The 15415-nt window shown below is 32.6% G+C and overlaps 2 protein-coding genes across 2 annotated transcripts; both read left to right on the forward strand.

The window, feature by feature from the left end:
- The first annotated feature begins 7067 nt into the window (after positions 1-7067).
- On the forward strand, positions 7068-12082 carry LOC145603653 (hexokinase-3-like). Its single transcript, XM_081659601.1, has 9 exons — positions 7068-7656; positions 9043-9193; positions 9283-9468; positions 9817-9891; positions 10193-10348; positions 10439-10537; positions 10653-10780; positions 11156-11237; positions 11332-12082. Exons 1-9 carry the CDS (start codon positions 7385-7387, stop codon positions 11710-11712), a joined length of 1530 nt encoding a protein of 509 aa, XP_081515727.1. The 5' UTR covers positions 7068-7384; the 3' UTR covers positions 11713-12082.
- Positions 12083-13692: 1610 nt separating this feature from the next.
- On the forward strand, positions 13693-15395 carry LOC145605079 (ubiquitin-conjugating enzyme E2 20-like). Its single transcript, XM_081661096.1, has 6 exons — positions 13693-13998; positions 14361-14388; positions 14493-14720; positions 14819-14882; positions 14979-15038; positions 15197-15395. The coding sequence occupies exons 1-6, from the start codon at positions 13880-13882 to the stop codon at positions 15241-15243; spliced, it is 546 nt and encodes a 181-aa protein (XP_081517222.1). The 5' UTR covers positions 13693-13879; the 3' UTR covers positions 15244-15395.
- Positions 15396-15415: the final 20 nt, after the last annotated feature.

A 15415-nucleotide genomic window follows, 5' to 3' on the forward strand; every position in this document is an offset into this window, starting at 1 on the left:
GAAAAACAAAGGTCAATGCTACATTTCGACGTATTAATATTCAAGAATAATTTTATTACATGCTTCAATTCTAGCTGTGTTTTATTTTTTTTTATGTACCGTAGTATTTTTTTACACAGGTACATTTCGTACATGATCAGTACCATGCACCTAAATATGATGAATGCCTTGAATGGTTTCTCAATTTATTTGGCAACAGGCCAGTATAAATGTAAATTTATGGAGTGTAGTCCATATATTTTACAAGTTATATTGTTTTAAAAATAAATAATAATTTAGAAATTTAGAAATGGCATGAATTTTCTATTTCCTTTTCATAATAATCTTTCTTTTTTAAAAATTTTGGAATCAAAGTCTAACAATGATTCCAATCTAATATTATTCAATGTTTTTTGTTTTTTCATTTAATTATTTTCTAATTCCATCATTATAAAACCAATTATTTCAATTACTTTATAGTTTTATGATTTTGATTACTATTTCAACATCAATTTAATTTGGAATTTAATTACAATTGTTGTGATGAAGATTATATATACGGTACTCCCTCCGTCCCTAAATTACATTCCTCTTTCTAGCATTTATTCCTCACATAATAGAGCGAAAGAGGAATGTAATTTAGGGACGGAGGGAGTACATTGTTTGGACTTCAAGCAGGCCATATTATATTGTACATGAATGAAGGCACAATTTAATATATAAAAATGTACTTTGTATGCATTAGTATTTTATTTCTACTAGTAATAATTTGACATGGTGAAATGAGGACAAAAAATTACCCTACACATAATATGTATGATGTATAAGAAACAAAGTAAGTCTTAGAGTTATAATTTTCAATCGAATTTAGCAGACATCTTCAAACGAAAGGTTCATATGATTATGTGTGTGTTGCTGTGATGTACAAATATTACTTTGCATAGTAATTATATATAGGTGCTCCAATGCTCCATAATGAGGATAATTTGAAATAACGGCGCTCTCTCATTGCATGCTTCCATTTGTTCTACATTCATCGATTTTTCTTTTCTTTTATTTTTATTTTTTATTTTATTATTTTTTTTTTTAAGTTCATATCATATTTACAAAGTACTCGTATATACAAATATACAATATATGTTGATGGTACAAATGTGAAACACTACAACTATCATATCAGATTAGTTAAAAGTGAAACACTACAAAGTAACTCGTTAGTTTAAATAATTAAAAGTGATGATTATCATATCATATTATAAGTTAATAGTAAATTACCGTTATTTTAAGTCTTCGAATTAGAACATTACAATTATTCTTCCTAATCTAATATTTCCACAACTCCAACCACTATATAGTACTCCGTACACCAATATATCCTTTCTTAATACAGAGTATTCATTTGTTATATGGGAGTACCATAAAAGGTAACATCAGAAAAAGTCAACTAAAAATTTAACGTAGTAAATGTAAAAAGTACTCCCCCCGTCCCAAAAAGAACGACCCATTTGGCCAAAACTTTGTCCCACAAAGAATGACCCATTTGCATTAAAACACCCACCAATTTTCTACAATATTTGTGCAAAATTAGCTTCCCCATATAAAAAATTTGATTTTCCATGTTATTTTATTACTTTCTCTCTCTATTTTTTTACAAACCCCATGTAAATTTATCTTTCCAATATACTTTTACTTCTTTTTACTTAACTTCCTTAATACCTGCGTAATCAACCCAAATGGGTCGTTCTTTTTGAGACGGAGGGAGTAACATATTATTTACAATCTAACTTAAAGTTGAGTGGAAATAATCAAAATCATTAGTTCGGAAATGGTTGAAGTAGTTTAGAAAAATTGTTAGTCATAGCATGAGGGGAGACCAGAGTAATAACTTCAAAAAGAATGGTCGTCGGTGCATTGACAAATTGACATAGTCGGCCATATTCACATAATCACATTCTCTAGCTCTTTGTCCCTATTCTTTCACCAACAGAGTAATAAATAAATAATCACCTATATTTTTCTAATTTACGTAAATTAATAAATAAAACCTAGGAGTCTAATACTATGCTCAACTTTTTTTTTTTTCTTTTTTGTTACAAATATTATTTAAATTTCGTAAGTTCCTGGTGTCCAAAATTCAGAAGCTTCCTTAATTATAGAATTGATCAGTCAACGAAGTAGCAACAAGTACATGCAAACATGAAACATGAACAACCGCACAGGTTTACACACATACGGAGTATATACAATGTGTTGTTTCATGCTTTGCACGTATACTAATTTCTCCTACATATATACCCAACCTTGTCGCCTCAATTTTCTATCTAATTTTAAGGAGTAGTAGGGTTTGTTCTCATACGATTATTTTCAGTTCAGTTCAGTTCAGCTTTTATAAGTTTAGTTCAGCTCCTAATTTCCTTCTCTTATAAAATATTCATTTCAGTTCAGTTCAGCTCTAATAGTTCAGTTCAATTCAGCTCAGTGAATAAAAACAGGCTCGTAGTCTGTATTTTATACTCCCTACATTCAAAATTAATACTATAGTAGTAACACTAGCATTATACTACGACGGTATTGTTTAGTAATTAGCTAGAAATTGCATTGATTTAACTGGTTTTATTGATTGCTAGTTTGACTAGATAATTGGATTACATGTTTTAAATTGTTAATTTTACCAAATATTGAAATATTAGCTTATTGTAGGAATTGGTCAATTAACTCTTTTAAACAACTTTTTTTTTTTTTATTTTGGGGAAAATTGTAAATGACAATTTAAAAATGTAAACGAGATTGTTTCAAAAAAAAAAAAAAAAAAAAAAATGTAAACGAGATTAGATACATCACCTTATGCATTATTACACTTCAAGGCTCGTACTTTAACCAGATAAACTAATTGACACATGTTCCGTGATTAAAACTTCTAATTAAGGAGTATCATACTCAAAATCAAATACTCCGTATGAGTCCATAATTTACAATACGAGTACTATACAATTATACAAGTGATGAGGTGTGAATATGTGATGTGAGTAATGTACTCATGTGAGAGTATGTGACCGTATAAGGCCTTATTATGGCTTGGTCAATTCAAGTCAAACAAAGATTGGTAGTTGCATTATAAATTAATTATTCCGTTACAGTCCATAACATTAACATACGTATATTAGTATAACATCAATACGAGTAATAAATTAATAATTGATAAGTACGTGATTATGGGCGGTTAATAGGGTATTTAAGCAGAATATTCTTGATGTTCAACTGCTATTTGATGATTAAAAAATTAGTCAAAAGCTACATTAACTGTACAGTGTATACATTATATCGTTATTAGCTCCCAATTAATTAATACGTCGTACGCGAATACATAATTAACAAGTAGAGGGTGCAACAGAAATTGCCAGCTTATTAATCATAGGAACAACATTAGTATATTATAAAGTTGTATACTAGTACTCCGTATTAAGTATAATTATTATTTATTTATTTTCCTTGATAAAAAAAAAAGTATTATTCTTAATTAAGTACTTTTGTGGTCGATTGCATGCTAGACGTGGTCCTAATTTTAACTAAAATACTGTATATGTAATGTAACATCATGCATCTTCTAGAGAATCTAGACATTAAGAATCATTCATGTCATAGCCTTTAAATTAAGGGTAATACTATATGTAGCCCTAAGGGCTATATATAAGCATTAAATATACTCTTAGAAATTGTATAAAATTTCATGACAAAAACACGCGTAAATTAGTATAATTAGTGTTTATATTTTGATGATTTCTTAACCTTTTACGATTTTTAGGTGTAAATTCAATGCTTATATGTAGCGCTAAGGGTTATGTATAACATTTTCCTTAAAGTAAATACTAAAATTTTTGAGTTGCAAATCCTTACAATTAGCCAATACAGAGTAATAGATGAGAGAAAACCCGATAATATTGTACCAGTTAACTCAAAGCAGCCAATATTATAAGAAGTTAAATGTACTAGCTAAAATATTACACCGATTAAAATGTTTGAGTAAATGAAATAAAGATTTTTTATTTATTTATTTTTTTTTTTTTTTTTTTGAGGGGAGGAGATTTATAATTAATACAAATACAACAAATACTTTTTTGTAGGGGAAGTGATTTATAATTAGGGTCTGTTCTGATTGACTGAACTGAGCTGAACCGAACTGAACTTATTGGAGCTGAATTGAACTGAACTGAATACTTTATGAGAGAAGGAAATTAAGATAAGAGTTGAACTGAACTGAACTTATCGGAGCTGAACTAAACTGAAAACAAGCTGAAAAAAACAGACCCTTAATACGAATACAACAAGTACTCAAGTAGTATAGTACTGTAGTATCGATCATATATATACTCGTATAACGGTATAAATCCTAAGTATTCTAGGTTTAGAATGTACGATGGAGAATTGAACTCGAAGAGGGATCAATTTTTTTTTTTGGTAGGCGTGCTTTATGCTTTATTTCCAAACAAAATAAAAAAAATAAAATAAAAATTGTAGAGGTGGGGCTGAGCTGGAAATAGCGGGAGACAGCTGGCGGTAGTACGGCAGCTGAAAGTCCAATACGCTACTAAACGTCGCCGTTCCAACTGTCTAAAACTGTAGACGCGCCTTTGTCTCACTCTCTTTGAAATTTACCCAAACCCAAACACGGTCTTAATATTTTTCCTTTTCTTTTTAAAAGGAAATAAATAATTAGAAATACCTTGTTTGTCCTTGTAAATTGGGCCAATGCCAGTTGGATCCTCTCAACAAATTCTGGAAAAAAAAGAAGAAATAGTACATTGGAAGAATAATATTTATGCTTAATTATTTGAAATCAGTGCCTTTCTTTGAAGCCAGGTGCTTTGGTTATTCATGCCTTGGACAATAATGCCCTCTTCTTCTTCTTCTTTTTTTTTTTTTTTTTCCTCAAATTATATCACATTGAAATTATTTTTAGGGTGTATAAGTATCAATCATTTTTTTCAATTTATATTGTGTTTGTCTCGTTATAAATTCTCCATTTAAAGATGGTGCTAATTGACCATGATTATTCACCGAACTTTTACGATATCATACACTCATGTAATCTCTTCCTGAATTTGTTTCGATGTATAGTTTTAAATTTGAAGTATGTGCATGTTAAATACATTATTGTGTTGCTAAATTAAGACATTCAATTGATTAGTACACATCTAAATTTATTATGCAATTTTAGTTGTATTTAAATTTTAATAACTCTTATTTTAACTAATCTAAATAATTTTTCCAGAATCAGGGTATGTTCTATTTAGCTTATTTTCAGTTCAGCTCCAATAAGTTCAGTTTTTATCTTAATTTTCTTCTCTCATAAAATATTAAGTTCAGCTCAGCTCAGTTCAGTCAATCATAACAGGCCCTATAGCATATGCTCGTACTCCACATCATCAACCACTATGTGTCGAAAAGAAACTCTTTGAAAGTATCAATATCCTATTAAAGAAACTGATATATTAATGATCGATGAGAGTGACAACCCAAATTTAAAACCGTGGAAATTCTTATCGAATAAAGATACGGGGTAGTAGTTAAATGAGCACACCAATTTATTAATAAGTATCTAAGACATATATTCTATAAAGTGGTACTCCTAGAATCTATTTATCAACATAGAATCAAATGCCACACCATATTCCAATTGGAGAATGTAACCATATCATCTTTATTTTGAACATTCTAACATGTTTACAAGGCCTATAATTGCTAATTATTTCAAAGTGCATCAACATATTCCCCCCTTTTATGCTACAAATTAGCATCTTTAAATATTTGACTAATTCATAGTTTCATACTACCTAAGTTCTCCCTACTTAAAGTCTTAAACCACTCCAACAAAGAGTCAAAGACTAAGCAATTAAGCTTAGCATAGCTCATAATAGGGTCATTTTTGACATTTTAAATAGAATAAAATAGGACCATTAGACATTAGTCCACAAATAGTAGCAACGAATCCATTTAAAAAGCACGTTTAACTTGTAATTTTGCTCATTGAAGAAAAAGTCTACATCATTGAGTCAAAATGAATGAAGTCCCCATAAACATCGTTCAACAGCCAAAACCCACCAACTTCTCCAATAGCCAAGGGCAAAATCTGTAAAAACACACTTCTCTCTTTTTAGGTCCCTATTAAAGCTAATTAGAGTTTGAAAAACACTATACAAAAAGGTAAGTCAAATCAAACTTATAATAATATTATGCACCAAATTAAACATCACAAATCACAATATCCCCCACTAGATTAATTTTACAAGAACTTAAAAGAATAAATCTTAACTTACCATTTTACTCCAATAAAAGTTTAAATCGTACACAAATATTATACTTCGTACGGTTGTACGCAGTAGTAATTGTGGAACTCGAATGAATTTAAGATTTAACTAATTGTATTTTAGTATACTCCGTACCATAAAAAATTGACATTGGAATCTTTACTATGAAGTTCTTATTTTACATACATATAGAAAATTATTTCAAGGATATTAAGAAAAATAATCCGAGTATATATTAATTCATAATAAATTAATAACAAATTAATTATTTAATAATTATGAGTCATTTAAAATAATAATTATACATGAGTATTCAATTTATTTTTTTAATTTAAAACATATTAGTAATATACTCGTAGCTTATTACGCAATTTTTTTTGGACGGGAGCTTAACATGCTATATTGCTATTTGAAACCTATTCTATTTGACTTTACATGAATTTATATTGTCAAAACTTATTTTATTTACATGAAATTAGCTCATACGAAGTATAAGTTGAACGGTCAAGAACCCTTATAAAAATGCCCGAACCAAACGCCCCCTAATTATTACGAGTAATACTACTTCGAACGTACTAAAATAAAAGTAAACGAGGACTACTAGTACTATACGGAGTACAATTATACATTCTACAATCACTCGTAGATTTGACCCCCGCCAAAAAATAAAAAAACAATAAAAATTATTTAACAATTTTTTTTAAAAAGGGCAAAATCGTCATTTCACAACGAGTATAAGTAACTATCGGTTCGCTTTCCAACACTACTTAGCGCAACCCCAGTCCCCCCTTCGCTCTCCTTTTTCTCCCTTCTCTTTCTCTCTCCAATTTTATTTTAATTTTCTCTCTCTTGAACATTTCGTCGAGCAGGTGGTGTACATCGCCGGAAAACTGCCTTTTAACGGCAAAACCAGACGAAACCAACTCACACCCACTTCAAAACGGCGAGTTTCAGATCGACCCACTTCAACAAGGACGTCGTTTCAGTCTTCTGTGAGGTGACAAAATGCGGAAGAAGGGGTTGTTCTTGATACCGGGGTTTAAATAAATAATAAAAGGAAAATAAAAATATATAAATAAAGAGGAGAGAGAAAGAGAGAGATGGGAAAAGTGGGGTTTAGTTTAGCGGTGGGAATAGCGGTGGTGACGTGTGCGGTGGCGGCGGCGGTGGTCGGAAAAAGGGTAAGAAGTCGGAGAAAATGGAAGAGAGTTGTTGGTGTTTTGAAAGAATTAGAAGAAGCTTGTGGGACCCCTGTTAGTAGATTGAAGCAAGTTGTTGATGCTATGGCTGTTGAGATGCATGCTGGTTTAGCCTCTGAAGGTGGCTCTAAGCTCAAAATGTTGCTCACTTTTGTTGATAAACTTCCCATTGGGTATCAATCATACATTCTTAATTTCAATCTTTGTTGTTTTTGATGAAATGTGTTGTTAATTTTGTCTATTTAAAAGGGGTTGGTTGATTAATTTGATTGTTTGTTTGGATTCTTGATTGGGAATGTGGGAAAAAGATTGAATTTTGTTGGGGGTTATAAAGTTATTTTTACAAGGTAACTTGATGTTTAATTGGGTTGGTTGATGGCATTATGAATTTTTGGATGTTTATGCTTTAATTTGTTGTTCACATTGCCAAACTTTTTCATATTTTTTTTAGGTAATAAGTTTTGACTTGTTATGAACATTGAATATTGGTAATGTGGGTGTTTGATCTAAATTAGTTAGATTTTAGCACCTGGGAAATGTAGTTGCTTTATGATGTATATGGGGTTGGTGAAGTCCAACTATAATTGTTATAAAAATGGGTGAAAAGAAATTTCCAAAATGTGATGTATTCTGTTTGTTCTCTGAGTTATAATGTACTATCTGTGGCCCTTTTTACTATTCGTATTTCCTCTTGGTTGATACTATTGGGATGATACTTTGGCAGATTTCTAGCTTGTTCTCACTAATGTTGATTGCTACAATCTGTGAACATGTAATGTGGCAATGTGGCGTATTATATTTTCGCACAACCCGATTTTAAAGCCGCGTTTGTAGTTGGTTTTATCAAACCAAACGCTTTTGTTGAACCATTGAAGTGAAGTTTTATATTTTAATTGAAGCTTGCTCTGAGCTGGCGGCGTAGGCTATGCCAACTTAGTTCATAAGCGTGCTTGACGGGTATTGTAAAATATTAAATTGTTTGGTTCTTTGTGGAATGAGCTATGCAAATAGCAATGTGTTGGCCGTTTTGTTTAGAGCATTGAATCATCACCATATGTTTAGACTTTAGAGCATTGTTAATAAGCTTGATAGCCTTTTTTTATTTGTATGCTTTTTGGTTTTTAGTTTCAGTGCGCAGTTGTGTAATTTTTTTTATCGATTGTGGGGGACGGTAGCAGTCATATTTCTGTTGAATGTGTGGGTTTTTATCTCTGCAGCTGGCACAGTTGACAGCCTGTTGCCATTGAATGTGGACCTCACCATTGTAAAAGGGCAATATTGGCATTCTTGGAGTCATATTGTCCTGAATACAGTGAATAGTTGTGCTGTTTTTCACACCCAAGTTTTTTTCTTACTGTAATGTTTTGTTAATTAGATATTTAGATGCGATACCTTCATGAAGGTAAATGATTGTGGACCTTATAGATTTTTATTTTGTTTACAATGCCTGATTACTGGCTGAGTGGCTGCATACTGCTTGGACAAAAAGTGTATACCTGTAATTGTCTTTTTGTATCTGTCTTATACACTCAATTGATTACTAGCAATTTTTTCCTTAGGAGTGAGAAGGGAATATATTATGCACTAGATCTTGGAGGTACTAATTTTAGGGTCTTGCGGGTTCAGCTAGGAGGACGAAGATCCGGTATCGTTAGACAAGATGTTGAAAGGAAGCCAATCCCTGAGCATTTAATGACTAGCTCCAGTGAGGTTGCTCACTTTCTGTCTCTGTACTGTCTTACGTGATTTGTTTTATAGAGTTCAGCCGTATTTAGAAAATTGGATTGTTTTCATTGCAGGACCTGTTTGATTTCATAGCGACATCTCTAAAGGAATTTTTCGATCAAGAGAATGACAAGGATTCGGACATCTCTCCTGCCCCAAGGAGGGAACTTGGTTTTACCTTTTCTTTTCCTGTGAAGCAAACATCAGTCTCCTCTGGAATTTTGATGAAATGGACGAAAGGATTTTCCATTCAAGACATGGTCAGTGACTCAGTGTGTGATCGCGCAATGTTTGATTTTGTTACAGCCAGATTTTTCTATAGATTGTTGATAGATTTTTGTAATTTTTCTTATTCTTTGTGCTATGCTTAGCTTGACTTACTGAATCATGTAAAGTACATTTTAATATAAGGAGTATTTTTTTTCCCACTGTTTTATTTGTATAGAATCTTATCGTATTTTGCCACCTTGGTAACTATAATGTGAATGTAAAAGCTTAATGTTTGGTCGTTAAAAATGGATATCTTTCCCTTTTTGTACTTTGTTTATGGTTAATAAATTTCTCTCCGGTTTTTCTTGCTGTTTCTAATTGTTTGTTTTATCTGTCAGGTTGGGAATGATGTCTGTGAATTCTTGCATCAAGCGATGTCTAGACAGGGCCTAGATATGCATATTGCAGCCTTGGTAAGCTTGTCTTTTAAACAAATATATTTGTCTATGGTGTTGGTTGGAGTTCTTTGTGGCCAGTCTTTAATTTTCAAAGCTACTTATTGTTTAGAATACAGGTCTTCAACTTTCACACCATCTGCTCAGTAATGATGTTTTAAATTTACAGTCCAAAAGTAAAACATGCTTGATATACTGTCTAGCACATTACTCAAAATAGGTGATAGTTGTAGTTCTTTCCTTGCCTGTGCAGTCTGTTAAATGGACTGGCATTGCAGTCTCTGATTGAAGAGCATAATTTTTAATTTGTGTTAAGCAGGTAAATGATACTGTGGGAACTTTGGCACTTGGGCATTATAATGACGAGGACACTGTTGCTGCAGTGATCATCGGGACTGGAACAAATGCCTGTTATTTTGAGCGGGCAGATGCTATCATAAAGTCTCAAGGTTTTCCAACGTCTTCAGGAGGCATGGTATCTTTTTCAACCATTTTTGGCTAGCACCTATTGTGATAAACATTGTAATTTTTCATGTACTTATGGTATATGTCTTGTATTGATCAGGTTGTTAATATGGAGTGGGGTAACTTTTGGTCGTCCCATTTACCAAGAACTTCTTACGACATCGAGTTAGATGCAGAGAGCCCTAATCCCAACGATCAGGTTGGCCTCATCACCATCATGAAATTGACTTTCATGGAGTTTCTTACACTCTCTTCCAGGATAAGAATAGATTATGAAGGAATAATTGTATAATAGAAGTGTTTTCTTGCTGCAGGGTTTTGAGAAAATGATATCTGGAATGTATTTGGGTGAAATTGTGAGAAGAGTTATATTGGCGATGTCCAGGGAGTCTGATGTATTTGGACCTATTTCTTCAAACTTATGCAAAGCTTTTATCTTGAGGTAATATTTTACTGGTGACCTTTTAGTGGCTTTTACACTGCAATTTGTTTTACCCTCTCTCCGCTCTCCTCTTATTGGCATAATATTCATTTCAACTTTGACTTGTAAAAAAAGCTCCAATAAAATTTATGGCTTCTGCTTGCTGGCAAGTGCCAAGATCCGGAATTCGCAACTCCACATAGATTTTCACTCTCTAAATTTGGCTAGCTGCCTTGATTACAAAATTGGAAACAGGTTTTAAAGGCAAATATAGCCCCTACAAAACAATTATCTCAACTATATATTTTGATTTAAAACACTCTATAAGATGCATTGATGCATATTTGTCCATGTATTAGTACTTGTTACATTATCTCACAAAGGAAATCATCTCAGGACGCCTTTGATGTCGACAATGCATGAAGATGAGTCTCCTGACCTGGAAGAAGTAGCAAGAATTTTGGATGAGGTTCTTGGGGTATGTCCTTCTGACTGTACTACAGCTAATTTCCCAACCACATTTTGTAAATTCAATTCTTACATCACTTGTCTACCTATTCTTACCTCATCAGATTCGAGATGTGCCTTTAAAAGTCCGGAAACTTGTAGTGAACATATGTGACGTGGTAACCCGTCGGGCAGCCCGCCTTGCAGCTGCTGGTATCGTTGGGATACTAAAGAAAATTGGTCGAGATGGGAGTGGTGGGGTTGCTAGCAGCAGAGCCAAAGGCCCGAGCAGCAGCAACAGATTAAGGAGAACAGTGGTTGCAGTTGAAGGCGGCCTATATTCAAATTACAGAATGTTCAGAGAGTACTTGAACGATGCCGTGGCCGTGATTTTGGGGGAGGAACTCGCCCCTTATGTAATTCTGAAGGTTACTGAAGATGGGTCAGGCATCGGAGCTGCTCTTCTTGCAGCCACATACTCGTCACCCGAGACTGTTGATACGTAAAAAAAAAATAGGTTGGTTTGCCTTATACATATAATGTGTGCATATTATATATATTTACATAATATAAGTATAGGCCTTTTGTACAAAGATGTAGAATTCATTGGGGTCGGTCCATATGTATTCAGTATATATATGGTAGTATAAGGGCGGCTTTTGGGGTTTTGTGCAGCAGTTGATAGGGTGTTCTTTTCCATCCAATTCTTATTAGTATAGCACAAGTGTAATATTTCGGCAAGAATAGTGCATTTGTTCTTGGTTTGTATTGTGTAAATATAGGACAGGTTATCAATTTCATGGCCTCTCTTTCTCAAGCTCAATATTCTATGGTAATTTGTATAAATTCCTTTGTTATGGTGGAACTAGATATTTTTCAAGATTTCCCAAATGTGTCACTTTCTGTATAACGTTGGTTAGCTTCGTTGGTGATTTTCTATGATTCAACCTTTTCAATTAATAACTTTTGACCACTTTTGGCAAACTCTTAACATTTCTTACTTAAACGTGCATTAAGTTGAGTTTAAGAGAGGCTGATTTGAAGTAATTAACTACGGAGTGTTGATTTTAACAACAAAAAATGCAAACTTTAATAATAACAAAAAAAGTCAAATTTTTCAAAATTGAATTTTGTTTCTCGCTAGAAAGTTAGAAACACCTAAGTCAAACCCTTCTTAGTTCTTACTTATAAAGATACGAAGTATATAAATTCAAGTACCAAAACCATAGGGCTAAGGGTCATGGAGGCGATGGGCTTGGGCTATTAGTATGTGCCTTTATTTCAACAATTAGGACCTGTTCATTTCAGCTTAATTTCAGTTCAGTTCAGCTCAGTTCTAATCAATTTAGTTCAGTTCGCTCCAATCAACTAGTTCGGTTTAGTTCAGTTCAATTCAGTTCAGCTCCTGATTTCCTTCTCTCATAAAATATTCATTTCAGCTCAGTTCAATTTAGTTCAGTTCCGTTCAGCTCCAATCAGTTCAGTTTAGTTCAGCTCAGCTCCATTCAGTTCAGTTCATTTCAGTCAGCTCAGTTCGGTAAATGTGAACAGACCCTTAGTTGGACTGAAAATATATACGGAGTACCTCGTTTCAATTCTCTAATAACTTTAACTAACAAACAGTGTTTTTCTCAACTCTCAAGTCTTTATCTATGTTTTCAGAATGTAAATTACGAGTCTTAAAATTGACAAACATGCAACTCTAATTGTTGCCATTATTAAAGAATTATTAATCCCTAAGAAAAGTATAACATTTGAAAATTCTTTCCCAAAAAAAAGCCATTGACAATTGTTATAATAGTTGACTTTGTCTGAACTAATCCTTAATCTATATCTACTAGGCACTAAGATTTACGTACATGCCACACAATTGTACATGAAAAGGTTCTAATAACTCTTACGAATATACTCAGGTGTTACAAATAAAAGCTTCAAAATAAAGGATTGAAATATGATCATAGTTTTTGGAAATAATCGCCTCCAAACCTTCCTTATCAAACTTATGGAATACTTCGTAAAATTCACAGATAAATATTCGTCAAATCTTTTAACATTCCCAGTTTTAAAAAAGAACATGATTTATTAACTCCAATTTATCAAACTTGAGACTTTGATGTTGATATTTTTTGAAAGGCAACTCGATTGACTTTATTCGTTTATATTACGTTACATCAAATCTGGCCTTACATTCGTAGACAATAAATAGTTTTCTGTCCTTCCAAATCTATCATTGACTCCTTTAGTCTACACCACGTGTTCCCTTATTTTCCATTAACTGTTGTGAATTTTTTTTTTTTTTTTTGAAGGATTAAAAATAAAGGGTTGGTATCCAAAAAAAAATTTAAAGAACAAAACAACTCTTTCACAAACTAAAAACTAGCCGTTGGAAAAGGACGCGTATAATCACGCCGCTCAACTCTAACGTTCCAAAAACACATCAATATAATTAAAAAAAAAAAAAGGTTAATTTCATTCTCAAACTTTTTCTTCATATTTTAATTTCAACATCACAGTGTTTATAACCCCAAATCAATCAATCTCTTCTTCTCAAACTCATCACTTCTCTCTCTATTTTCTCTCTCCTCCTTTCTCTCTCTACGAAGGAAGAAGAAGAAAGTAATTTCAAATTTCAATTCAAGTTTCTTTCTCTTTCTTCTTTCTTTATCTCTTTAAATGGCGGCGATGAACGGCGGTTACTCCGATAATACTCCGGCGGCCACCCCGGCGGCTCTTCCGGCGAAGCAGAACGTTGCTCCAGCTAAGACTGTTGATACTCAATCTGTTCTTAAAAGGTCTTTCCTTTTATTAATTCTTGTGTCAATTTAATGAGTTAATTATTTCTGGGTTCTTGTAATTTGTAGTTTCAATTACTTGGTTTGTATGAGGAATTTTAATGATTCGATTAGTACCCACTACTTGAAATTAGTTTATTTATCTGGGTTTTGATTGAATTAAATTAATTATATCGATATAGAAAAATGATAATTAGGGTTTCAATTTAGGGCTTTTTAATTGAATAAGCTTCATCCTGCCGATCTAGAACATAAAATTAGGGTTCTTTTGATTTTATAAATTGGGGTTTTAATTTTATTATTGCTAATTTTCTGACGATTTCTTTCTTTCCTTTTTTTTTTCCTTGCGATTTTTGAAACAGGTTGCAGTCTGAATTAATGTCTCTTATGGTAAGTAAATCATAAAATTACAAGAATACATTTTGCAAATTAGTTTCAATCAACTAAAATATAATTCTGAAAATCTTTAATTTTATGATTTTTGTTTGAATTAGATGAGTGGTGATCCCGGAATCTCAGCGTTTCCTGAAGAAGACAACATATTCAATTGGAAAGGAACAATTCATGGAAGCAAAGAAACAGTATTTGAAGGCACAGAATATAAACTTTCTCTAAGTTTTCCTGCTGATTACCCATTTAAACCCCCTAAAGTCAAGTTTGAGACTGGTTGTTTCCACCCAAATGTCGATGTTTTTGGTAACATTTGCTTGGATATTCTTCAGGTACATTCTAATAATTGATTGTGCTTGATTATTGTTTAGATTCGAGTCCTCGGCCACCCCGAACCGCCACACTAACAGTAAATTTATGAACTGTGTAGGATAAATGGTCATCTGCTTATGATGTGAGAACTATATTGCTATCCATCCAAAGTTTGCTTGGAGGTAATTAACTTAATTTCACTTAATTTGGGAATTTTATTGTGTTTTTCTAGTAGTAGTAGTGATTAATAAGTTTCTGATTTTGGGTTGTAATTTCAGAGCCTAATACCAGCTCACCATTAAACACACAAGCAGCAGCTCTTTGGAGCAATCAAGAAGGTTGGTGGTGATTTTGGGTTGTTGATTATTTTAATTATTATAATACTCCCTTCGTCTCTAAAAGGTTTTACGGAACATTATTTAAAGACGGGGAGAGTATAGTTTATCATAATAAATAAAGTAGAGAATTTGACTGAATTTATGTTGGTATGATGCAGAGTATAGAAAAATGGTGGAAAAGCTTTACAACAAGCCAGCAGCATAGAGAGTGTGGGGTGTTAGATGATGAAAAGGTTGGGGTGGTTTGGGAGCACAGTTTATGATGATTTGTTTGGTTGAAAAGACAATTTGTTGTGTTTCAATCATTGTGCCAATCATTTGTTGTTACACAGAACCTTTTTATTTTAATGGAATTTTACATTTTTTTTGCCTAATAA

This window comes from Chenopodium album, chromosome 22 (genome assembly GCF_948465745.1).
Source record: "Chenopodium album chromosome 22, dcCheAlbu1.1, whole genome shotgun sequence".
In the NCBI taxonomy this organism is placed as follows: domain Eukaryota; kingdom Viridiplantae; phylum Streptophyta; class Magnoliopsida; order Caryophyllales; family Amaranthaceae; genus Chenopodium; species Chenopodium album.